General features: G+C 41.4%; 2 protein-coding genes across 6 annotated transcripts in view; one reads left to right on the top strand and one right to left on the bottom strand.

Moving 5' to 3' along the window:
- The window catches only part of STAG1 (STAG1 cohesin complex component), a 249,125-nt gene that overhangs the window by 101,652 nt on the left and 120,409 nt on the right, over nucleotides 1–27,064 (top strand). For all 5 annotated transcript variants that reach the window (XM_072995831.2, XM_072995830.2, XM_078389310.1 and 2 more), the window contains exon 2: nucleotides 12,348–12,471. In XM_072995831.2, the coding sequence (XP_072851932.1) occupies nucleotides 12,443–12,471 (29 nt within the window). In that variant the 5' untranslated portion in view covers nucleotides 12,348–12,442. The remainder of the gene's footprint in view (nucleotides 1–12,347; nucleotides 12,472–27,064) is intronic.
- Nucleotides 22,788–26,816, bottom strand: LOC140706000 (uncharacterized). The gene is made up of 3 exons (XM_078389312.1): nucleotides 25,988–26,816; nucleotides 25,541–25,588; nucleotides 22,788–22,884 (listed from the first exon to the last, which is right to left on the bottom strand). Exons 1-3 carry the CDS (start codon nucleotides 26,249–26,251, stop codon nucleotides 22,864–22,866), a joined length of 333 nt encoding a protein of 110 aa, XP_078245438.1. The 5' UTR covers nucleotides 26,252–26,816; the 3' UTR covers nucleotides 22,788–22,863.

Genomic DNA, 27,064 nt, shown 5'->3' with positions numbered 1-27,064 from the left:
GGCATCGTTTTCACTTTCTCCTTCCCCCCCCTTCCCTGGGGCTTTTCCTCTTACGTTTTATGGCCCCTCGGGGATTTAAGAGGTGTTCCGTTTGTCTCCGAAAGGTCCCATTAACTGATGGACACGACAAATGTCTATTTTGCCTGGGAGAATCCCACCAAACTCAGTTGTGTACTGCGTGTAAAAGCCTCTCTAAACCAGTAATTAAACTGAGGCTTCTACGCCTAGGATCTTTTCTGTACAAAAAGACTTTAAATCCAACTATGGAAGTGGGAACCTCTCCTTCATCTAACCCACCACAGCCAGAAGCGGCAAAAACTACATCTAGTCCGGCTACCCAATATATGACTAGCATGACATTGATATCTACCAAGTCCAAAGAATCATAAAAATCTTCTAAATCGGTTACCGTCTCTGCTAAGACTCAGAGACTCAGATGACCCTACAAAAAAGAAAAAGGACAAGGATAAGACTAAGAAACAAAAGACTACTACTAAATTGACCATTGTAGTTCCTCCAGCAGCTCTGCTGCCTATGGAAGAGTCCTCCAGAGAAATGCCTACGCTCTCAGACAGAGAAGAACGTACAATCTCTTCAGCCCAGGCACCGCACGCTATTTTCAGCATGTCACCAAGCTCAGGCCAATCTGAGGCTGATGTACCTTCCAGCCCAGCTGTGGCCCCCTATAGCCCTCAGACATCTGGGCGGGCAAATATCTGTGTTGAGTCTGAATCAGAGTCTCCTGAACACTCTCCGAGAAAGAGAATGGAGAAGTGTAAACATACCTTTCCATACCAGTCTCATCGACCTGGAGAACACTGTTGCCATGCCGAGCGTCATCCTTATTATGGACACCACTACTTTGACCAGTAGTGGGACATGGTGCTGCTGCAGGTTAAACTGCTGAAGCCTCTGTGCTGCAAGGTCAGAAGACCTGCGGTCGTAAGATCGAACCCACGCAATGGAGTGAGCTCCCGTCGCTTGTCCTAGCTCCCGCCAACCTAGCGGTTCGAAAGCATGCAAAAATGTGAGAATATAAATAGGTACCACCTCGGTGGGAAGGTAAACGGCGTTCCGTGTCTAGTCACGCTGGCCATGTGACCACAGAGGATTGTCTGTGGACAAATGCTAGCTCTGTGGGTTGGAAACGGAGATGAGCACCGCTGCCTAGAGTTGGACACGACTGGACAAAATTGTCAAGCGGAACCTTTACCTTTTTACTTTGACCTTTGAAGGGCCTTTAGAACATCAGACCCTCGGCACAACAAATCATTCCCCAGTGGTCCCTACAACTAGTTCTGGAAGCGCTAACCAAGCCTCCATTTGAACCAGTGGCCACCTGCAATGAAAAATTACTGTACTTAAAGACAGTCTTACAACTTCAACCGGACAAGTTGACCCTGTACTTTGATATGTCTTTTCTACCCAAGGTAGTATGTGAATTTCATATGAATCAACTGATAGTGCTACAGACATTGTTTCCTTCTCCGTCCACCCCATCAAGAGCAAGCTCCACATGCTAGGTGTCAAACGAGCTTTGGCTTTCTATCTTGATAGAATGAAACACTTTAGACAATCACCTAGTTTATTCATATGTTACCATGGACCCAACAGAGATGCTCCAGCATCGACACAGACTATATCCAAATGCTGTGTTTGCATGTCAAAATAAATCTTAATCTACAGTTAAATGTGTGAATGGAAGTGTGACCCTGTAAAGTGCCATGAGCAAACCTGTCATTTTCCTCTTCTATTTTTTTAGCAACCGATGTGGGAGAAGAATAAAGCAGCAGATAGTTGCTCATTAAGATTCCGGCTTCTTGTTAACTGTACAATAGACACTACAATGTAGAATAAACTTTTTTGTGTTGTTAACAGAGAAATTTCTAACACTGTTTTGTAGGCTTTTTAAAAAATACAAATTAGAGTTTATATCAAACCACAGTTCTTGAGTATTCAAATTTTAAAAACTAGGAATCTGCTGTAGCTGATCTGAAGCCTAGTTTATTCCTCTTGGTGGAAGCCTGAAGGGTTGTGCAGGTTATAAACTGAATATTGCGTTACAGTTTGGTGTCACCTGTGAAGATAACCAAACTCTGCATTGTTCGGGCTGTGAGCAGGAATTGTCACCTTTCAAATGTGGTGTGTAAGGTTACAGCTGTGTGCAATCTGTAGCCCCAGTGGTTTGAATTATTTCCAGATCTTCTGTTGAAGCATGATTCTCTCACTCCCAAAGTAGATATGTAGAATATTAACTCATTTCAGTTGATCTTTCCTGTTAACCTAGAAGCAAATGTTAGAATTTATGTCAAGTATCACACTTAAGATGATTTTCACGTAACAGATTATTTTTCTTGGTGAATCTTACATTTTGAGTTATGAGCTGTGCCTGCTAATGACAGGCATGTTATACTCACTATGATGGTACTTAAAATGCATAACATGTATTGCAGAAAGCAGTGGTTGCTATAGCAACTTGCTAGTAGGTCACAGGCAATGTTGTGTATATACGATCTGGCTGTTAATGCACTCTAATATGTCTGATGGAGAAAAGGGAAATATTGAAACTATGAACAAAAGCTGCAACCTCTTGAAATTTATGATACAAATAACAGTAATTTCAGCAATGATAGTAAATTCATCTATGGAGTGCTATATGTTAACAAAATAGCTTTATTCCCCAATACAGAATAAAGCATTTACAAGGATTATCCCCATGCCCCCAAAATCTACTGGAATAAGAAAGGACAGATAGTATGCATTACATACATTGTTGATGGTTGTTTTGTTTTCCTAGTGATTGAAGTTTTTATTTACTTTAATTGGGTTGGCTGTTTGATACTGTTTGTTTTCCTAATCTCATGAAGATGTCATAGTTGAATCTTAATTGGAGGCAAGTGCAAATATAAAGTGAAAAATCACTTGCATTTCCAAAGCCCTGCTGGTGCATTATGGAAGACCAAATTTACCTCTTCCTGTGTTAATTTTTTTCTGTGCCACCCTAATCAGCCCCAGGAAGAATTAATTATGCCAATTTCAGGCTGGCAGAGAAAAATGTGTAATCATGCAGTCTCTCCTGGTGCATGGAGGAGACTTTGGATCCAATAGATAAAATCACATTGTGGACCCATACCTGCCCTGTTTCCAGAAGAATACTATGTCTCAGATTCATGCTTACATAGCTTTCCATGGATTTTGTTGAATCCTCCAGAGCTGATGTTCTCTTAGCTGTCCTCATCACACTGTATCTAACCATGGGTAGAAAGTTATCCAAGAAAGCTAGAATTGCTCTTTGTGTCTTCTGATTCAGCATTTAGGAGGCATTTCATAAAGATATTAAATTGTTGCATAATTAGTCTATTCATTCTGAGAAACGAATGGAGAACCGTGTAAGATATGTAAGGTAACTTTTACATATGCACAGGCAATCATGTGTTCTTCTTAGAACTGAAATTTTAGTGCACTTTTAAAGTATGCATGGTATATACTGCCTTATCTTGTCTCTAAAACTCTTAAGTTACTGCTCTTAAGTAGAATTTGTAATGAAATGTTTTCCTGAAGGGCTCTTTTACAGTAGAGTACAGTAATATCTAGAACCAGTACAAGTGGTTATTTATAATTCTCTGTTCAGTGAATTATTATCAATGGGGAGCAGACCTCCAAGAGATTAGCTGAATTTTTATAACCTATGTATTTTCTGTAAACATATTCTGTTAACACTTCTTTTACATTTTAATCTATTTTGTGTGTTTGCAATATTTACATATCTTTAGAGTAGTTTTAATGTAGAACCACTTTTGTGAAACGTGAAATTATTGCCTTAAGGTTACACAGTACAGTGTTGTGGGAATTACTTAAAAGAGAATGGAAATGTTTATCTGCATTATGACAATGTACATTAGAATTGGGAGAAAGAAAATAAGAAATGTACAATGTTTAGAATAACTTAGAAACAGGTTTATTTTATTTTAGTATATGTACAGCAGTCTTGTTTTAAAAATAAAAAAATCTGATTTAAAAATATTAAATTGGACTTCTTTGAGTTCGATCGGATCTCTTTATTTTTATCATTAAAATGCTTTTTTCAGTGAAACCGTGGGTGGTGATAATTTTAATTTAAAATGTGTTAAATTTTAAAAAAAAATTCAAGATGGCGCCGGCAGCGGGTGGGTAGCGATTTTACTGCCGTCGCCTGACTTGCTTTCTTTCACATTTTATACTTCCTTTTTTCCTTTTTTCCTTTTTTTTCCTTCTCTTTTCTGTTTATCTTCTTTTTTTGAGCTGCCTTCCTCCCCTACTGGTCCTACAGCGCTGGGGGTGAGCTCGGAAAGACCTCTGAACCCTGGGCTGCGGGCTGTGGGGTTTGAATCGGAGCGGACGGAGGCGAACGGGGCTGGAGCTCGGGACGCGGGGGTCGTCTACAGACTGCTCAGCAGAGCTCGGAAGCTCCTCGCTTGCTCAGGAGGCACTGCAACGGAGGACCCAGCAGCTGAGACCTAAGACTGGTGAGATCTTCCGATGGAGTGGGTTGACGGAGTGCCTGGATCGGAAGCCAGGAGGGCGCAGGGTCCTTGTGAGAGCCAGAGGGTGCCTGGGTGGCTGCTGGAGCGTCGGAACGTTGGCACCATGTTGGAAGCTCTTTCTTCGGGTCCTCCTCCCTTTGCCTGCTCTTGGCTGCCTAACAAAGATGTTTCCCTAGCCGGCCATCAAGGGTGGAAAATGGCAGGGGCTGTGCCCTTTCCAGCCTGGACTTTGGTGCTTTTGAACCTGTCTATGCACTTCATTACGAACTCTGAGCTCACTGCTAAGAACTGTGAGTCCTGCCTCTAACGAGAACAACATATTAGCACCGCCATTAACACCGTTGAGTCCTATAACACCAAAAAGGACAAGGACACGTGGCGGAGAAGGACAGTTCTGGGTTATATTTGGGGGATAACCTTTATGGGATTTTTTTTCTTTCTTTCCTTCTTCTTAGTATATAATTTTTATTTTTATTACTTTCTTTTTAGTAACATTCTTCATTTGATTTTGTTATTACACTATATTTGATTTAAATATTCCCATTTAATGTATGCTACACTGTATATGATTATTTTTCGTTTTTGTTCTTGGTTTGTTATTTAATTTGTTTATATTAAGGTAATATTTTCTTTTTCTTTCTTTCTCTTTTCTTCTTCCCTCTCCCCTCCTCTTTCCCCCTTCCCCCCTCTCTGATATGGAATGGAAGGCCTGCCTGCCCAGCGAGGGGCCCCAAAACATCTCTGTGATCACGGGTAGAGGAAAATATGGCGTTGGCACAGTCCCTACTCGTGTTAGAAGAACAATGAACAGATGTAAAACAGCTTCCTTTGACTTATCCAAATAAATTGAATACACTGGGACAAACCAGTCTTGTAGATGACATTGACTTAAATATGTGGTTGCATCATTTGGAGTGGGCAGGAGCCTAGTGCTGGATTCATGACCCTGTTTCTTATCTGTAATTGTTATTTAGTATAATCAGACATTCATGTTTTTTTGTAAAAGAGACAAGTTTGATAAGAGAGACATAGTGTTTAATTTGGCTGCTTTCCAGTCATGGAGATCTAGAGAAAATCCAAGCTTAAATTGAGGAGTAGGGGCTTTTAAAAGTAAAATGAAAATTTGGATCTGCCACCATTATGCAATTAATGTCTTACATAACTTATGAATGATATGGTAGAAACTTTTATTTTAGAACTCAAGTCAACATAAAGCTTTGCTTGTAAGTCAGCAGCAGCAGCCTTCTTCTATAAGAAATGAATTGGCATTAGAAAGACAAAGGTAGGATATACCTGTAGTATAAAGCAAGCTGTGCTATTTGTAAGACACACTTCTCAAGAAGCTGGAAAATGCTGTTTACTGTCTGAAAAGCCCCCAAATGCTTTTTCCATCTCTTAATTTCAACAAAATTTAGATGCACCCCAGTTTTTACTCTTTGATTCTCTTTTATTGGCTGTGATGACACAGGACAATGTACATAGTTACTGTATTCTGAGAATTTAAGGGCAATTTTTTATAACAACTTTCCATTTCTGAGAGTAAGGAACAAGTAACTGGCTTGGAGTGCAGTTACAAGGGAGCATGAAAGAATGAATGAGTTGCATGCCTCTACCCTGTTGGAATATTGTTGTGTTGAGGTGATGTGAGTTGATTAATAGGTACCACCTCAGTAGGAAGGTAACAGCATTCTTTGTCTAGTCATGCCAGCCATGTGACCACGGAAAATGTATATGGACAAACGCTGGCTCTTAGGCTTACAAATGGGGATGAGCACCAGCGCCTAGGGTCAGACATGACTGGACCTAAAGGGGAGCCTTTACCTTTACTTAATAGTATTATATTTTTCTTTGGTGCAAGTATTAAAAAATCTATGCGGAAAAATCAAGAACCATAAATAAATGAATAGGTGAACATCTTTGGAACATAAGGAACCAAATAAAGGCCCTCTCAGGATCCCACTCCGTGTAACATAAATGTTCTATAATAGACATTAGATTCTAGGCAGAAGAAAAAATTAGACACTAAAAATGATGAGATTCTGTGATTCCCAGTATGGTGTTGTGGACGGAGTGATGGACTAGGATTCTGGACAACAGTTCAAATCCCCTCTCAGCCATGGAAACTGACTGAGGGAATGGAACTGGTATGGGCCACTGTAATAATCAATGGGTCTTTCCTTGAGGGCGGGTTTCCATCTGCCCTCAAGGAGACACTCATTAGGCCCATTAGGAAGAAACCTAGTTTGGCGGCGGATGAAATTGGCAACTATAGGCCCGTCGCCAATGTTTCTTTCTTAAGCAAGGTGGTCGAGAGGGTGGTGGCTGACCAGCTCCAGGCGCACTTGGATGAAACAGATGCCCTGGATCCATTTCAATTGGGCTTCAGGCCACGCCATGGTACAGAAACGGCATTGGTCGCCCTGTGTGATGACCTGTTGAGGGAGGCTGACAGGGGCAAAGTGTCTGCTGGTCCTCCTTGACATCTCACCGGCCTTTAATATTATTGACCACTGTATTGTATCCTCCTGGAGAGGCTTTTTGAGCTGGGAATTGGTGGCCTGGCACTGGCCTGGCTCCGTTCCATCTTGGAGGACCGCCCCCAGAGAGTACAGCTTGGGGAGAGTGTTTCAGCCCCGTGGAGTCTCAATTGTGGGGTCCCACAGGGGTCGATTATCTCCCCAATGCTGTTCAACATTTATATGAGGCCTCTGGGTGGGGTCATCAGGGGGTGTGGAGCATTGTGTCATCAGTACGCTGATGACACTCAGCTCTACATCTCCTTTTCACCAACCGCAGGAGATGGCGTTCTGTCCCTTCAGCGCTGCCTGGGGACTGTACTGCAATGGATGCAGGAAAATGGGCTGAGGCTGAACTCGGACAAGACAAAGGTGCTGAGGGTGGGCGCCCCCACAGTTGGGGGCCTGGGAAACTCCCTCTCTTTTGGGGGGTGACCCTTCCCGCCAAGGATGGGGTCCGCAGCTTGGGGATCCATCTGGACCTGGCACTCATTATGGAAACTCAGGTGGCATTGGTAGTCTGTACCGCCTTTTTTCATCTTCGGCGGATAGCCCAGCTGTGGTCCTATCTCGATGTTGGGGCGCTCACTACCTTGATGCATGCGCTCGTATTCTCAAGATTAGACCACTGTAATGTGCTCTACGTGGGGCTGCCTTTGAGGCTGTTGCGGAAACTCCAGGTGGTGCAGGGAGGGACAGAGCGGCCAGACTACTTAGTGGGTAAAAAAAATACCAACACATTCCACCCACTCTGGCTGCACTGCATTGGCTGCCCATTCGGTTCCTCATCGACTTCAAAGTGTTGATGCTTACGTATAAAGCCGTAAACAGTTTAGGGCCTCGATACCTGGCGGAACACCTACTCCCACCAAGATCTACCCGTGTCACTTGTGCGAGCCAGGAGGTGAGGCTGAGGAGCCTAACGCCGAGGGAGGCCCGGAAGGAAAAGACAAGAAATCGGGCCTTCTTGGTAGTGGCTCCTCGCCTCTGGAACAACCTACCTCCGGAGATTCGTGTGGCTCCCTCGCTGCGTATCTTTAAGAATCAATTAAAAACATGGATGTTTCGGCAGGCCTTCCCTCCAGTCAATTCCTGATGCTTTCCTTTCTTCCTTTCCCCATTATTTGCCCCATCTTGTTGAATATGTGTTCTATTATGTAAAAACTGTTTTATATATTTACTTTTATGTATTTTTATGCTGTAAGCCGCCTAGAGTGGTCATAAGTGACCAAATAGGCGGGATATAAAATAAATCAATAAATCAATAAATCAATAAAATTACACTTCAGATATCTTATTGTGGAATAATGATGATAAATTCTAATCGTATATAAGAGGCAATATATCCATACAGGGATTTTTGTTTTGTTTTGTTCTAATTGAAAATATGGTCCAGTAGTTCTTGGATTGGAGCCTCAGGTTTATTTATAGATTACTCAGGCTTCTGTATAGATTACTTAGGTTAATCGTTTCCTGTCTAAAAGATGTTGGCCAAAATGTTTATTGAGTTTTTATGCCTGCATAATGCAGTTGGGTAGATATTTTGGGTCAGTGTCACAAGTTAATAAGTGATTAGAAATCCCTGTTTTTATTTATTTATTTATTCAAAAAATTTCTAACTCTGCCTGTCTCCATAAGAAGGACCCAAGGCAGCTTACTTGGTTGAAAAAAATTATTTAAAGCTAAAAACAATAAGCATACAAATACAAAAATGGATCAAAGAAGTACCACAGTAAAAGATGGTAAACAGAGCAACATTAAAATACATTCAATGCAGTGAGGCACAAGAATCTATTTAAGAACCTAACTCAGGCAGCCAGTAATTGCGGGAATGCTTGTTTGAAGAGAAAGGTCTTACGTAACGTCTTAATTTGTGACAAAATAAGTAAGTTAAACTTAAGACCTGGCTCTTTAGGAAGGCTTTTCCTCTTGTCATAACCTGATTACTTTTACTGTCTTGAAATATATTATTACTGTTGTCTTTATTTTATTATATTGTTTTTATTTTTATCCATTATTGTTAGCTGCCCAGAGTAGACTTCGGTCTAGATGGGTGGGATATAAATTGAATGAATGAATGAATGAATGAATGAATGAATGAATGAATGAATGAATGAATGAATGAATGAATGAATAAATAAATAAATAAATAAATAAATAAATAAATAGCTCCTGTTGCTAGTAACAGGGTTTTGGCCAGTGTCTGAAAAATCTGCAATTTTCAAATTAGGTTTGTGGATTCAAAATTACCCATTGAACAGCAAGTGTGGAGATGAGAAATAACAGACGTGATGAATCCTAATATCTAGTTCTGATTATAGTCACTAGGGTTCTATTCCCCTTGGTTTGATACAAGGTTCTTCTCATAGATGTTGATGACTATCCTAGCTATTGTCCCTCTGCTACTTTGCATAGACCAGTGGTTCCCAGCCTTCTTTGAGTCTGTGGACCGCCTCACCATGCTTGTATAAAAAGGCAGTTTTAATTGGGTAAAGTCATCGCTTCTCAGAAAGTATAGGCGGCTTCTTTCTCCCCCAAAGGGCCTGTTTCTCATACATATGCATATATACTAATTTTAATATCTAGTTCCGAAAAATCAAGGAAGAAATTGTTCAGCAAAGGCTACAACATACTGTATAAGTGACCCCCACCCCCCTCCCAAAAAAACACACTTTGCAAGCCCTTTGGGGATCACAGCCTGTGTTGGGAAACACTGGCATAGGTAGTCGAGTCCTTATGTATGAAAGTGTACATTTTGACAGGGAACAGAATGGGGTTTGATTGAATCATGTGAATTCCCTCTCAAAGGTGGCTCTTGCTTGCTGTAACTTTAATATGGATTTTTTATGATCTCTGTGTCCAGATTGACTTCACCTCTGTTTATTGAAACTTCCACTGTCCATTTTCAAACTGTTCTTAAATCACCATGATAGCTGCCATTGTGCTAGCTGCTTGTTGTAATTTGACTGTCAGAAATAGTCACAAGAAAGATGGGCTCAAGATTGCTGACTGATAGTTGGGATTACACTTACTGGGAATTTTGTAGGAGTAGGCTTTCCATTTCTTCCATTCTGTTAGTGTTGCTATTATTGCTTTTTCTGTCTTGAGAGGAAGTCAGAAATATTCGACCAGCTTGGCCTTGCCAAGGTTTTTAGTACAAAAAGTTTGTACAGCTGTCAATTTATACATGGGTATTCATTTGTAGCATTCTCTGATTTATGACATTGTGGTCTCCTGTGTTAATATTGGGGGGGGGGAATCATAACGTAATGAATGTATTAGCAGAAAAAAGTTCATGGAAGATAGCTTCTCCATCTCTCTACCTCATTTTCCTGTGACTAGAGCACTCCTTACCAAATGCTACACAGAGGTCTGTATGAGCTGAGTAGTTTCATGAGAGACCAGGGGGGCAGGGATATCTCAAAATTAAGCAAAAAAAAAAGCCTCCTGCTTGTGGAACTCCTTCTCATACAAGGTACAGTGGTGCCTCGCTAGACAGTTACCCGCGCATGACAGTTTTTTCGCTAGACATTGGCCTTTTGCGATCGCTATAGTGATAAGCTAAACAGTGATTCCTATGGGGGAATTTCGCTGGACAGTGTTTGGTCCCTGCTTCGCAAACCAATTTGCGCTAGACGACGATTTTGACAGCTCCCTCCACGCTCACAAACAGGTGTTTTCAGGACCTAAGCTTCGCAAGACAGCGATTTAAACAGCTGATTGGCGGTTCACAAAGCAGCTTTCCTATGGCCAATCTTTGCTAGATAACGACGATTCTTCCCTATTGGAACGCATTAAACAGGTTTCAATGCATCCCAATAGGAAAATGCTTTTCGTTAGACAATGATTTTGCTAAACAGCGATTTCAGTGGAACAGATTATCATCGTCTAGCGAGGCACCACTGTATTGATATTGGGGAGCTTGTCATCTTCCCTCTTGGTCCCCAGTGCTACAGCTCACCAATTTCAAGAAGGACCCCTAAATGTTTGTAGCATTTTGCAAGAATACTGAGGACTGCTGGCTTAAAGACAGGGCCGAGAAGCAAGCTTCAAGGAGCTGCTTTCTGCTATTGTGATGTTAGATGTCACCCTTAATCTTTTCTTTAGTGACATTATAGGTTCTGAGAACTGTGTTTCTGTATACAGTGGGTCAAAAGAAACTTTGGTTGAATTACAGCAATGTTTCTCTCTAAGGCTGATAAGGACAACAGCTATAGCAGTTTCCTGGAAATTAAAATTTTCTGGTCCTCTCCCAAAGGCTCCAGGGCTTCTGTGGAATCCCTTTTGGTCATGGGGAAGCCATTGGGGGCAGTGATTTGAGGTTGTACATTGCTATTTGCAAGGACACATTCATGTCTTCATTAGATTTGAATGCTCAGCTGATTGTACCATTCTAGTTTAGGTCTCAGATGACAAAGTGCCAGAACTTGAATGATCATAATTATTCCCTGTACATTCTCTAGTTCTTATTTTGTTTCTCCTCCAACCCCCTTTGTAGGTATTCTTGCATTCTCTCTTCAGTCTGCAGTTTTTGCTTTTTTTGTCATAGTCAACTCATTTGGTTTTAATTTTTTTTTTCTGTGAACAATCTGAGATGGTCATAGATTCTTGTATAGATTCTTTGGTCTTATCTTTATGAAAAACTGGAACCTTAGCATCATGCCTCTTAAATGTTGTGTTGTGGCAGAGTACTTTATTGAGAAATTGAATTTTTAAAAAAAGAATTTTTAAATTAAAAGTATTTTTAAATGACTATTACAGTACTCATTGTTTTTTAAAATACCTATGTGATGATAATCTTAGCTGAAATGTGTTACAGCTCCAATTTCTCATTATAGAATAGAAATTATGATTTGCAATACTGTGTTACAAAACAGTGTGTTTATATAATCATTTTAAAAGGTTTGATAAACAAGGACAAACAATTACTAGTAGAGGTCTCAATTTTGTAGGGTTCCATTGGCTTCTGTACAAACTACAGTACTTAGATTAATCTTTCCGTCTCTTTTGGGGCTCAAATGGAGTAGTATCTAGATTATGCAAATAGGTTTCAAATGGAGTAGTATCTAGATTATGCAAATAAAGTAAAATATGTATTTTTCATATGAAAATGTGATTATGATGCTATGAAATAATGCTGCTGCTTTTGTACATTCAAAAGCATTTTGTATATTAAAAAGTGTTGGGGAAAAAGAAGAGACTCCGACTGAGGCCCACTCCTGACGACTCTTGATAGCTTTTTTGTTGTGTTGGATGTACTGTTTCATTTTAAAATTGTGATTATAACTAGCTTTTGTTTTATTTATAGGCTGGATTTGGAGATTACTTTGAAAATATTTATAACAACATTGACTGAAAAAGACTGCTGCAAGATCCTCTTTGGTTCTGTTAGTGGGCTACAGAATGATTACTTCAGAGTTACCTGTGTTGCAGTGAGTACTAATATGTATCTTCAATGCAAAAAATTACAGTGCAAAAATTTAACATGATACAGGTGATGACAATACCTATGTGTCTAGGTCAGTGGGCTAAATCCAGCATTAGTTCTGTCTAGAGAAAACCTGTTTAAATCTTTTTAATTTGCGTTTTTTGTGATGCTAGAGGAAGAGCCTTGATATATAACTATCCATTCATTGAATTCCCTCTGTTTCCCATCACTCAGATCAATGTATCATGTGAAAGCACCCCAGTTGTGCTATGTTGTTCTTTTGGTGCACCGACTGTCACTGATATTTGTTTCATTTCAGTAACAAGTTAAACTTCCTTCTTCATTCAAATTTTTGGGGCCCATAGCTTGACTATGTCCTGTTGATCAAGGGTTTGCCCTGATATTTGTTTAGTTTGCTGAATTTGTCTGAATTATTTTATAATTCTTATAAACTATCTGATCTGAACCCATCAAGTCTCCCAACATAGTGCTAGATAGAAACAAACAAGCAAAATGTCATGGGTCTACTCTAGATAGAATTGGCATTGGATTTAGCCCATTAGTCCACTGGTTCTTAACCTTGGGTTACTCAGGAGTTTTGGACTGCAACTCCCAGAAGCCTTCACCACCAGCTGTCCTGACTGGGGTTTCTGGGAGTTGCAGTTCAAAAGCATCCAAGTAACAAAGGTTAAGAACCACTGCATTAGTCCACATAATCTGTACTTAGCTTCAGTTGTCTGCTTTACACACTGCTTACATTTAGTTCTTGAAAGCAACAGAAAAGGCAAATGACTAACTTTAAGGGAGGTGCTTCTCTGAACTTAGTAAAAGGATCTAGATTTTTCTAATTTTAGGTTTTTAGACACTGTGCCTATTTTAATATTTGTTGCAAAAGTGTGTGTTGAAAGCAGGTTTACCCTTTTCCAGGTATGAATCCCAGAATCAAGAAGCCACACTATTAAAATCTAATCCAGATTTTTTGGAAGTCAGAACACAAAATCAGCCAGATTCAAAATGTTGTCATAGAGGGAGTCATGAGTATTTGAAGCATTTTTGGTCATATCAGATACATAAGCTGATTCTGTCTCAGGAATCTCACTAAAACATGTATAGCCTTCATAGTTTGGAGGATTTTTCAACTTGTATCCCCAAGGTATTTAAAAAATCCAAATTAAGAGTCATAGCAAATGATCCAGGCATGTTTTATTGGGTATAAAGCAAATTTTGTTAGGGATTTATGATTTTTATGTTAATATGTTACGGGCAAGGCAGTGCACCCTTGCAAGCAGGCCTCTGGGTAGCATAAAACTCTCTACCCACAATTCCAAATTCCATGGCATTTTTCAGGTAGTTAAGAAACACCAATATTTCTTTTTGAGGTCTAGAACATTCCGACTGTTTCTTATCCTTCGCCATATCTCAGAAAATCAGGAAAAGCCATTGATCTTACTCAAGCTCTTTGTGCATTTATGGGGGTTCATGAAAGGAGATTAATGGCAACTAAAAAAGCAACTATTAATTAGCTTTATTAGGTTGCTAACTGGCATTGGAGTGGAGATCCCTATCTCTTAACCCCATTAATGTAGAGAATACAATCAAAGTATTAAAGGGTAGTGTGATGGAGTGAGTGTTGAATAGCTGAATAGAGTTGTTAGCTATCTTCTCCTAAAGGACTTCTCCATCTCCCTATCCAAAAGAGGTCCTCTGAACAGGCTTGAAGGATGTGGCATTATGTTAAGGGCATGAGTTATAAAAGGTTGAGGAACACCAGATTAGACAAAACAGAAGTACTTTGCCTGCTGTATGCTCATGCTTCATTTCTCCTAGCAGTTTGTCATGGTTCAAGAATGCAATTAAAACATAAAAGTGTCAACTTGAGCAACAGCTGGATGAACAGATGCTAGGTTGGTCTCAGTGCTGCAGTGTCATCTGTAGGCTGTATCTATGTGTACATTCCATCAAGTAGAAACATGTTTCATTATAAAAAGCTTATGCCAAAACCTCCAGATTGGCTTTCAACTGAAAAGGTAAAACACTGAATTAAAAGCATGAGAAAGATGAACAGTAATTAAAATTGTAGCCTAAATCCAACAAAAGGCTAGCAAAGTGACAATCCCTGCTAGCACAGTTGCTCTTTACAGTATCATACAAGTAGTTCTCTAAGCACACATGCAGCCACTTGATGTTGTCTTTGAGATCCATGCATCAAAGTTCGTCTGTTTGGAACAGGGTGGATTAAAGTCAATGATTTTTTAAAAATCAGATTGATTTCAATCGTGATTTAACTAACAATTTAAATATATTTTTTAAAATTTTAAATTAAAAATCTGATTTTTAAAATTTAAATCATGATTAAATCATTTTTATTTAAATTAAATCCACCCTGGTTGGTAGGAGATAACTTTAGTCAGTCTGACCATACTTGCTTGTTTCTTAATTTGGAGCTACATTGGACCTTTTTCTAGCATTTATGTTGTTATCTGTGTTCATATAAAAATCTTCTCATGATTATCTGGATAAAAGAAATAATAATTGGGGTGCAGTATTAGATGTGCCTGAAATAAAATGTCTGTCTTCCATGTGGTCTTTGTTGGTGGGTGGTGGAAGCTTAACTATGAAGTTCATGATTGTTTATCTAATACATATTTTCCAAATGGGGCAGTTATGTGGGAGACATAGTGACTTTCTTTATCTTGTCTACCTACATGGAATACTTAATCTTTATGTCTCCAGTTGCAAACATGGAGTACTGATTTCTGTTGAGTACTACATCTGTCTATATCAGAGGTTGCCAGTCTTGGATCCCCAGATGTTCTTGGAGTAAAACTCTCAGAAGCCTTCAGCACTAGCTGTGCTGGCCAGGATTTCAGGGAGTTGTAGTCCAACAACATCTGGGGACTGAAGGCTGGGAACAGTGATCTATAATAATCTATTTTAATAAGTAAATTATTTGGGAAGAGGGAATTAACAGAATAAATGCCTCAAAATCGGTAATTTCTAATTCTGGATTTTTATTTCAAATGTCCTTGTCTTTGGAGAGTGGAAGGTTCACGGAACACTTTTTCAGCTTTTCACATATTTATTTATTTATTTTATTTATTTATTTGATTTTTACCCCGCCCCTCTAGACCATGTCTACTCTTTTATATGGTCATGTGTTCAAACATTCATCAGGTTTTTTTTCAGTAGGGCAGAATATGAAGTGAGAAGAAAGAGACTAGAGACTGTTGTGTAAATGATTGGCCACTGTGCTGTTGTCTCTTAGTTTCATCCTGACTATGCTTAGGATGTTAATCTTTTGAATTAATACAGTAGTTGGTATCTACAGTTTTTGCCAGTGAAGTCCAGGCTTCTGGTCATTCATTTCCTGTAATAAATTGCCTTTCCTGTCTTCCAAGAAGGGTACCTCTCCTGTGGTAAAGGTCTTGCAGAAGAGTGATGATATGGCTGCTTCTGACAATATTTCTAGCCAGCTCTAGTCAAAACAGCCGTTAACTTTTTTTTTGTAGAAAGGCAGCCAGTCTTCATAGTGATGTTTCAGGTGCCGCTGTCCATTAGTGACTAAAAAACCCTCTGCTGGCCTGTTCTATGGGGAAGTCAGGAAGACTGTGTTTTTACTTGAGTGCTGTAGGGATGTTGTGCTGTGTGTCATGCTTCTAGATCTGTAATGGCTAACCTTTTTGAGCCCGAGTGCCCAAACTAGAAAAAAAAGCTAGTGGGCGGCGGGGGAGGCGGAAATAGTGGTGGCAGAAGCGTTGACAGAAGAGGTAATCCCAGGCACGGAGGTGCCTCCAAACCCCACTACGGATCCGCCTCCAGTCAGGCCCAACCCCACCAGCACCAGCTGCTCCAGATCCTGGCCCACCGCCTGTCTCGCGTAGTGATCCGGTGACTTATGGCTTGTGTGTCTGCTGTGGCACGCATGCAATAGGTTTGCCATTGCTGTTCTAGATGGTCAGGGAAATCTTGCACTAGCCTCACCTGTGGGAAAAATTGTAGGGAAGTGTGGCTTCTTAGAGATAAGGTATGCTGGGTGCCATGCTTCTAAATAGCCAAGAATCCTGCCCCTGTTTATCCTGTGGGAGGAGCCAGTGGGGAGTTTTCTTGGCTTGGATACAAGGAGATAGGTGCTGGGTTCAACCTGTTAATAAATGACCTGGAGACAGGGATAAACAGTGAGGTGGCCACGTGTCAAGGAAAATTACTCTGCTAAACCGCTAAGAAACACTAACACCACGTTTGCAAATGACACAAAACTTTTCCAGATGGTGAAGACCAGATAGGATTGTGAAGAGCTCCAGAAGGATCTCTCCAAACTGGAAAAATGGGTGGCAAAATGGCAAATACATTTCAGCATAGGAAAATGTAAAGTAATGCACATTGGGGCAAAAAATCAAAACTTTAGTTATCAGCTAATGAGTTCTGAGCTGTCCATGACGGATCATGAAACAGATCTTGGTGTGATAGTGAACAAGCTTGATGAAAGTGTCAATCCAGTGTGCTGTGGCAGTGAAGAAGGCCAATTCCATGCTAGGTACAGTGGTGCCTCACTTGACAACGATAATCCATTCCAGCAAAATCTTTGTAGAACGAAATCGTCGTCAAGCGAAAGTAAAAAGCCCATTGAAATGCATTGAAAACCACTCAATGCGTTCCAATGGGCGAAATATCTCAGCGTCCAGCGAAGATCCTCCGTAGGGCGGCCATTTTTTGGTGCCTGTAAAGTGAAAAATCCACCCTAACTAAACACAGCAGGGAGCCATTTTGAACAGCGGGCGGCCATTTTGAAAACCCAACAATCAGCTGTTTTGATCGTCGTAAAGCAAAAAATCGGTTCCCGAAGCAGGGAACCGATCATCGTCAAGCAGATTTTCCCTATTTAAACATTGTTTTGCGATCGCTATTGCTCATTGTTAAGCGATTTCGTTGTGGAGCGAGGTAATCATTAAGCGGGGCACCAGTGTATCATTAAAAAGGGGGATTGAAAATAAAACAACGTTATAATGCCTTTATATAAAATGCTTGTAAGGCCACACCTGGAGTACTGTGTACAGTTCTGATAGCCGTACCTCAGAAAAGTCATAGTGAAACTGCAGAAGAGAGCGCCTAAAGTGATGACTGGGCTTGGGGTCCTCCCTTATGAGAAAAGGCTACAGCATTTGGGGCTTTTTAGTCTAGAGAAAAGGCGCCTGAGGGGGGGCATACTGAGACGTATAAAATTATGGAGGGGAACGATAAAGTAGGTAGAGGGAAGCTCTTTTCCCTCTCATGCAGTACCAGAACCAGGGACACCCACTCCAATTGAGTGTTGGCAGAGGGAGAACAGACAAAAGAAAATACTTCTTGATCCAGTGTGTTATTTAGTCTGTTAGTGGAACTCTTTGCCAGAAGATGTGGTGATGGCATCTGGCCTAGATGCCTATAAAGGGGGATTGGACGATTATCTGGAAAAGGCCCATCACAGGTTACAAGCCATGATGGGGATGTACAATCTCCAGGCTTAAAAGGAAGGTACCTCAAAATGCCAGATGCAAGGGAGTTGTATCAGGAGACAGGTATCTAGTTATCTTGTGTGCTCCCAGAGACATCTGACGGGGCCACTGTGAGATACAGGAAGCTGGACTAGATGGGCCCTTGGCCTGATCCAGCAGGGCTTTTCTTATGTTCTTATGGTCTTAGGTGAAACAAAACCTGTCCTTGGAGCTGGCAAGAGAGGGAAGCACCACACTACTGCCAGGACTATTCCTGCCCTAAATTAAGAGGAAGAATTGATGCTTGTTATGCTTGCCAGCAGATGGTGGCACAGTTTCCATGGCAAGTATAGTGTCCGAACATGTTGAAACCTCTAAATCAGTAATTCTGTGAGCACTGATATTATTTTCTGGTGTTGTTTCTAGGAGTTTTCCAACAAGGTAACTGACTACAATAATATAATTTCACAACATCAATTTAAAAATATTCTGCTTATTTTAAGTAAAAGGGCATTACAGCTATAACTATTGCAGAGCATTCTCTTTGCATACAGAAGGTCCCTTGCAGAATCACATATTTTTTACATGGAATTGAGAGAAATTCTTGCCTGAAAATGTCGAGAACTAGCCAGTACTGAGCTTGGATGAATTGTTTAACTTAGTGTAAAGCAGTTTTCAATGTTTGTTGAAAATACTGTTTGTAACTGTTAACTACCAGCCCCATGCAGTTTCATCTCAATTTTTTCACCCTCTCCTGGGCCTTATTTATCTCAGCTTTAATCAGGCTGTCGTCCCTTTTCTTTTGTCCACTTCAGAATAAAAGTGCAAGCAGTGAATAGCAAAATAAGCCATATAAATCTTTAATGAAAGGCTTTTCACTTCTCAAGAACCACATACGAGTTATGTTTGCATAAATAGGTCAAAACCTTCAGTGTCACAATACTTTGGAAAAAGCAAAGCTGGTAATTTTTATGACATGCTGAGCCTTTTTTCCCGTATCAACACTGTTTATTTGTTTAAAATGTTTTTATCCCACCTTTTTCCTTAAATGGACCTAATGCTGTTCACATCATTAAAAAGACAATATTTATAAGTGAAATCAGTAAGTATACTGAGAACTTCTCTCTGTTGGACAAGACTGATCCTTATTTCAGACAGATAATGTGGAGGTAGATGACCTTGGTCTTGGGGCATGAAATAAAATCTCAACCACTACCTATGACACACCTTTTGTTTCAGAGTGTTGAACTGCACTTCTTCCCTCTTGGTCAGGATCCATTCCTTGCTTCCCTCACCCACCTCTTGTATGGGCAAACGAATCTTCTATGCCTTCTACATCTTGCTGCCATAAGCCGCCTAGAGTGGTCACAATTGACTAGATAGGCGGGGTATAAATGAAATAAATAAATAAATAAATCTTTATTGGATTCAGAAAGATAGAGCCAAATTCCTGTTCCAGAAAAAAAAACCAAAACAACAACAAACAAACCATCTAACTCAATCACTATTGAGGTATCGCAAACTATAGGAAAGGACAAATCTCCTGTACACCACTGCGGGGGGAGGGGGGAACAGGCTGGACCTTCTTAATCACTGTTTCTATTTGTTTTTTGCATCTGCCATAACATGATGGCTTTTGTCAGACCTGTGTGAATGCATACCAGCTGTTCTTTTGGGATAAGGTCTAACAACTATTGACATACCTGTTTGATAATTGGAATAACGTTGTCATCGTCTTCTGATCCCTAGCAGGACCTGACAGCTCATCAAGTTAGGTAGGCTGCTGGCTGGTGAGAGAGCTAGACGGTTGGACATAGTGACCTCAAAGGGCTGAGCATTATACATTTGACTTATCTACTACCCCACTGTCTTTGAGTGGAAGCTGGGTTGTAAATGTGGGACCTGATAGATGACTGGGAACTGTCACTTCCCCAGTTGAGAGATGGAGGAGGGTTTGAGAAAGGAGAGCCAGATGACTTCACAGGAAGGTTACTGTGAGAGACATCACATTCTGCCATAATGTATAAATTAATGGTGAAGAATCATGTGTTGCCTTTTTATATTTAGTTTTGTATCTTAATATACCGTATTTTTCGCTCCATAAGATGCACCGGACGTTAAGACGCACTTAATTTTTAAATACTGAAAATTAAAATAAAATAAAAATATATAAACAGAGCAAGTCCCACACTGGGACTGCAAAAAAAAATCACCAAAAAACAAAGCAACATAGAAACATGCCCCCCAGCCCAAATCTACCCTCCGGAGGCCTGGGAAGCCAGCGATGGTGCCTGGGGGAGGCCCCCATGGGGCCTGCTGAGGCCTCCGGAGGCCTGGGAAGCCAGCGATGGTGCCCGGGGGAGGCCCCCACGGGGCCTGCTGAGGCCTGGGAAGCCAGCGATGGTGCCTGGGGGAGGCCCCCACAGGGCCTGCTGAGGCCTCCGGAGGCCAGGGAAGCCAGCGATGGTGCCCGGGGGAGGCCCCCACGGGGCCTGCTGAGGCCTCCGGAGGCCTGGGAAGCCAGCGGTGGTGCCTGGGAGAGGCCCCCACGGGCCTGCTGAGGCCTCCGGAGGCCTGGGAAGCCAGCGATGGTGGCATGGAGGGGACAGTATTCGCTCCATAAGACGCATGCACTTCCCCCCCAGTTTTTTTGGGAGAAAAAGTGTGTCTTATGGTGCAAAAAATACGGTATATCATTTTTATATCTGTGTTGAACTTTAATTTGTTTCCTATTCATCTTAAATTACATTTGTTTGCATTTTATTCAAAATTATATTCTCCATTTGTTATGCAGTCATCTCTTGATGTAATGGTTACTTGTAGTTGTGTCTGTTGTTTTGTATTATTATACTTACAGTTACTTCATCCACTCATGAAAAGAAGTTTTGTTTTTGGTTTTACAAACAAATAAGATTATGCTTTTGTTAATTCTGTACATTATCTGATAGACTCTGCTGCAAAGGTTATGGCAGTTTTTTGTTTGTTTTTTTGCACTTTGACAACAGACGTATTTTAGTCCAGCTGAATGACTGTGGAAATGTGATATCTGTTTGTAGACCAGCCTAACAATGGAGGAGGGCTTGCCAACTCTAAAGATTGATGACACCCTGAAGATCATGGACCTTAGTCACTATCCACTCACCGTTTGAAGAATGCATCCTCATAGCCTTTCCACACTTCTGTGTTGCCCCATCAATCTTCCCAGTCCTTCAGTCATCAGTGGAGCCTCAAGATAAAGTTTTGCTTGGGCTCTGCATCTGCCATGAGGCCCACCTCTTCCATCAAACACTGTCTTTGTTTCCATGGAGCCTCCAACTTTTTTCCTTGATTGTCCTCTATTTCAAGATACTAACCTTTATCACTACAATTAAACCTGTCACTGCCACAGTACTCTATTCTGTGACTGAGATACATGAAAGCCTGCCCTGATCAACATCTCCAACTCTATTTCTTCTTCAGATACTTGAAAAATATATCACTTCAATTTTAGAGAACAGTGTCATTGAGAAAATGCCCAGTACTCAAGCCCTCTCTTCTTTTTCCTCTGACAATAGACTTCATGGTTAAAGTCTGGGAGGATCAGCCAAACTAAATTCTGCTTGTCTCCACTCACTGAGGTAGCACTAGATCACCATGATTCTATAGTTCCCTTGGGTTGAGGTCTGGAGGCTCTGCGTGCTGCTGGACGAACTCACCCAAGGAGATCGGCCCATTTACCTTCCGGATGCCCCAGTACTCTGCCTCACAGCTTGGAGGATCTGCCATCTTTGGTTTTGTCCACAGATATCCAGTATGTACCATTAGAAGCCAAGCAATCATCTCCCAAAGCCTCATATGCTCCATGGCTAGAAGCACGACTTTCACTTTGGTATTTCTTGTATTTCCCTCCTTATTATGCCTGAAGTTGGCTTCCCTTTTGGTCTTTTTCTTGACAGTCTACTGGGCTGCCTTTTTTGCTCATCAGCTCTCTCACCTTGTGACACATCCCTCTTAAGGTATCCTGCTATTAATATAATTCTTAAGGGGCTGAATGCCGTGTTTCCCCATATCACCTACCAAAGTGCCCCTGGCTCCTAATGTGTGGTGCTCTATCAGCTGATGACCAGCCCTTTTGACCCTCTGGCTTCCTGTGACCTATGTCACATGAGTCTGGAGGCTGTTACTTTGCCAAAATGGGCTGGTCAACTCTGCACTCTGAGATCAGCCTTTCTTTCTGTATCTTCCACAGGGATAAGGTAGTTATACGGCCAGGTGTTTCTCCCTAAGGTGATTTTCCTGTTCCATGTAGAGCAGGACATATTACTTCACTTGTGTTCTTCTCTTCATCAAAACTGACTGTAAGATATCTCTTTGCACATTCAAGGTTCTTCCTTTTTTTGTTGACTGTTTTGCCATTCTCCCTATCTTTTTCTCTGTTTCTGAGGTTCCAAGAAGGGACTCCCAGTTTCTCCTCTGTACTTTAATAATTAGGTAGTTGAGATGGTTACAGTACTTAAAAGATGTAAGTCTTCTCACATCTGAAGAACCCAAGCCGCCACTTATTGCCGTCACAACATTCTTTCGTGGCATTCCCAATCCTAATTCTGCAAAGGACACTTTGCCTACCACTTTGTGTTTCTTTGGGAGGGCATCTGTGAACTCACAATTGTCCTTCAGGATGTTTATTTAGAGTGTCATGCAGGGGATGTGGAACAAGGGGAACCACTCAACAACAGCTGAAGATGTATCCTATGGGAAGGAGAAGAGTTCATGCCAAATTTACTGAGTCATAAAACATTCACCAGTGTCTCTGCACAGGAGATGAATTTGTATGTGTTAATTAACAGATTTGCATTCCTACATCTGCACATTTATAGATAAGGAGCATATATTTATTAGCATTCATAATTTGAGTAGTATGCTTTGGGTTTCTTCATAGCTGAAGTTCAGGATCCATGAGACATGTTCTGGTAAAACAATAAGGTGAAAAAAAATTAACACATTGTTCTAGCATTTAGTGAAACTTGCAGTGTCATTCTTCAACATGTGTGAATCTTGAAACTTGTTTTTTGTGTGAGTAGTGTCAGCAGGAATGAGAGCTCAGTGTACTCTTCAGTTGTTAAACATGCCCATGCTTTTTTTCAAAGTATCAGAAGACTGTCAAAGACAAATTTCAGTCTTTAGAAAGTTTGTACACCATATGTCTTTGGTGAAAACATCATGAGATGTTATGTCCATATTATGTGTTTTATCATTGTGGGAGATTGCTGTGAGATTTTTAAACATAACAATGTCAAAGAAAGTCTGCTTGATATTTACATATGTGGATGTCAATGGTCATATTCTTTGTTCCACTGTATATATTTCTCTTCTCTGAAAGGGAATCCAATATGGTGCACTCTGGCTAGCAACAATCACTTTGGATAATACATAAGCAAATCTGTGTTTGCTAACATCAGAAAAATGCCGACTATTGAATTAAGAAAATGCAGCATTCAACTCCTGACACTGTCAGTGGTGTAGACAGCAGATTTTTTGTCCTCTTTAGTTACTCATAGTAATGGGTAGTGGTGGTCTAAAAATTTCTGTACATGATGCAGGATAAGCATGCATCGTAGGAGGAATATAAGAAGATTGTGATTGAGGCAGACATTTCACTTTCTCCAACGTTTCCATTTATATCTTATGTGGGAATGTTTACTCTCTCATAGGGAGGTTTTGTTTCTTATTTGCCAAGAATTCTTTTCAGTGCAGTAGGATCACTTGCCACCTCTGGCCTTTGTTAAGTTACTGTGACTGTTGCTTTTCTTCCTCAGATGAAGATGCATTGCCTGTATGAGTGCTGTCTGCTGGTTTTGTGAATAGCTTCCTTTTCAAAGTGTTAAAAAACTGTTGGGGAGCTAAACACTCAAACGTTTCAGCCATTTAGGTAGCTTTGATGCCAAGTCTATAATGAGAAAATCAGGTCTGAGAGGGATTGCCCAGAGACATTTACAAATAAGAATATCAGCAGAAAATCACATGTGTGGCTTCAACAACTTAAAACAATAGAACTTTGTTTTTAAACAAATGTTGAGGTTTAGTAAAGCAGATAGAAACTTTGTGCTTGAGAGAGTAGTTTGCAGGTTTTGCTCCCTCTGTTGCTAAACTTACACAGCTAGTTTATCTTGTCTGCTTATCATTCTTCTTTGCTCTGTTATTGAGGCTGTGATGATTCATAGTTAGGGTCTATTCTTTGTTGCAGATTGTGGGAGGGGCTCTATCAAACTCTGGGTGCCATTCAATATATCTTTCATAGAGCTTCATCTTGTTAATGGAAGAGTTGCCACCTGCCTCCAGTTACTGTCATAGCCAATCACAGTAAGAAGCCCTAAATCAGTGTTTATGTGTGACTTGCTTGCGTTTCAAAGAGATCCAGTTCAAAAGAAAGAGACATTGTAACAGGTGTGAACTGGATGGCTTAAAAGGTCCACTATCTCTTTAGGAGCACATATTCACATATTTTAAGTTCTGCTCAATCTTACAATGAAGAGGTTTTATATCTTTGGATATTCCAGGATCCATAATTTTTGGGTAGCCTCCATAGGCAGAAAATGTAGCTGCCAGGAACATGTCCTTTCCCTTGTCACCAGCTCGGTCTGGTTAAAGATTATTATCTGGGCTGTTCCTGGTTCCAATTTCAGAGCTGGAAGGATATGGCAACTTGTTGACTGCACTTCCAAGCTGCTTCAGGCATTTCGGTAACACTGTAACAAAGCACTTAGTAACTTTTCTCTCAACCCTGGAGTTGAAAGTCAGGGTTGATGCTAATCTATGGAGGCCATTCCCACCAAATTAGAGTTTAGTAGAGAAGAAATATGGATTCTTCAACGTGGTCTCTATGAATCCACACCAGTGGGTTAAGACAGCGCCTGCGCTGGCTTCTCGGAATCTTCTAGAGCTATAGGGAAAAGTAACAAAGTTTTAGGTTGCCCTATATAGCGCATGCTCTGCCCCAGTTCCATTTTTCCGCCCGTGGAGTTGGAACCTCTCGGTTAGAGCTGTGTTTAAATTGCCTTTTACCTGCTCGGTTTTGACCTGGCTTTGGAATTCTCGATCTTCCTTATCTCTGTTGCTCTAACCTCGGACCATTTTTGACTTCTCTACTGCTTCTGGCGATCTGCAAGTACTCTAAATAGCTTAATTGGTACCTCTTCTCCTCCCGCTGAGGCGCCATGCGCCTTCTGGACTCTTTCTATTATTACCGTTTCCCGCGCCTATCAGCCTATGCCACCTAGGAAGAAACCGCCTCCTAAGAAAGGGCCTTTTCGACTCTGCTCTTCTTGTTCACGGAAACTTCCCTTCCAAGACGGGCATTCCCTTTGTGTTTTCTGTTTGGTAGAATCACATTTGACTACCCATTGCAAGCATTGTAAAGAGTTCACTAAAGCTGCCATCAAGGCTCGACAGCAGCGCCTGAAATATTCTCTGTGGAAACAGACCTTGTCTGCTTCACAACCATCTGACATGTAGTCGGCTCCCTCTACATCCTCAGTCCATTCGGAAGTCAGAGTGGTTTCTTCACCCTAAAGAGAAGCCTAAAGACAAGCCTAAAAACAAACTCTCTGCAAAAAAATCACTTACCAGTACATGGCTCCTTCTACTTCTTCCAATCCACTGATGTTTCAACAGCTGAAACAGAAGAAGTCTTTGGTTAAACCAAAATCGAAGTCTAAGGACCTTACTTTAGTCGTCCCACCGATCTCGACATCTCTTCCGTCGCCTATACTTGAAGTTTCGTCTCGAGACCGGGATTCGATGTTGGAGATGGGTGCCTCCTTACCTCCCCGACAGGAGGCTCGTCTAGACATCGAGAGATCACCAACCGCTAGCCAGCTTGTTCAAGCTATTGCTGGCATAGCCAATGCCCCTCATAGCCCTGTTTTAACCGGGCAGGCGTTTAGATCCCAACTGGGATCTCTTGGCTCCAAGTCTCCATCTACACCTCCAAGGAGACCTGAGAAGCCTCTGGACGTTCCCTCCCTCGACGCTCATCGTCGGATCAGGATGAGGAACCTCCACCAAAAAAACCTTGGCGCCATCACAAGCATAAACATGGCTTCGGCGTCGATAGACAGAAAAAGCATCGCCGTTGAGACTATTCTTCTTCCGACTCCGACAACAGTGTCGGGAGAAGGAGGTCACGCCACCGACGCCGAAGGAGAGACTACTCATCTGAGTTCTCCTCGACGTCGAGAGACTGCAGAAGACGGAGAAAGAGGACACGTTATACTTCTTCATCCTCATCTTCTGTATCACCTCCGAGGAAGCATCAACACCGAAAGCACGGACCATTGACGTTGACTGAGGAGCTCCCACGTCAATGGGTCAAAAGCCTAATGCTCAACCTACAGAGCCTCGACCTATTCAACCCACCATGCCTCAGAGGCCCACTATTGGAGCAGCTAAGGGTCAGCATCCCTGCATCCTTCCTATCTCTGCTGAAGAAAGTCAGGTTTCCCAAGGTTCTTCTGATCAACAGGAGGAGGTTACATCTGAAGCCTCCTTAGAGACACCTCTCCCAGGTGAACCTTTAGGATCGGATGCTGCCGATATCCACCCATCCTCCCCATCTGAGGATTTTTCATCCTATTCTCAGATGGTTTCTCGGATGGCCACCACTTTGCGGCTAGAGATAGAAAAATCACCTGCACATGAGGACGACTTGATTTTTGGTGACATTAATAAGGAGAGGGCTCACCATGTCAGTCTATCCTATTTGCCTGAGTTATTGGACCTCATTATGGAATATTTGGAACACCCTGCTAATTCCACATCTATATCAAGAAGGACTGAGAACTTATACCGTATTCATGGTCCTAAGACTTCTTTCTTACTGAAGCATCCTGCTCCAAACTCCCTTGTAGTTGAATCAAGTGCATCCAGGATTCCTACTAAGGGTCATGCGACCCCCACCAATAAAGAAGGCAGAAAACTGGAGGTTTTGGGTTGAAGACTGTATACCATGACCACCTTCGCCTTAAGGGCACTAAACTACTTGGTTGCCATGGGCACATATCAGAAGCAGCTCTGGGCAAGAGTACTGCCAGCTCTTCATGTGGCACCAGATGACATCAGGCAGATGTGTCTTAACACACACGCTGAGGC

The sequence above is a fragment of the Pogona vitticeps genome, chromosome 3 (genome assembly GCF_051106095.1).
Source record: "Pogona vitticeps strain Pit_001003342236 chromosome 3, PviZW2.1, whole genome shotgun sequence".
Lineage (NCBI taxonomy): Eukaryota > Metazoa > Chordata > Lepidosauria > Squamata > Agamidae > Pogona > Pogona vitticeps.
This window is presented reverse-complemented; position numbering and strand designations above follow the sequence as displayed.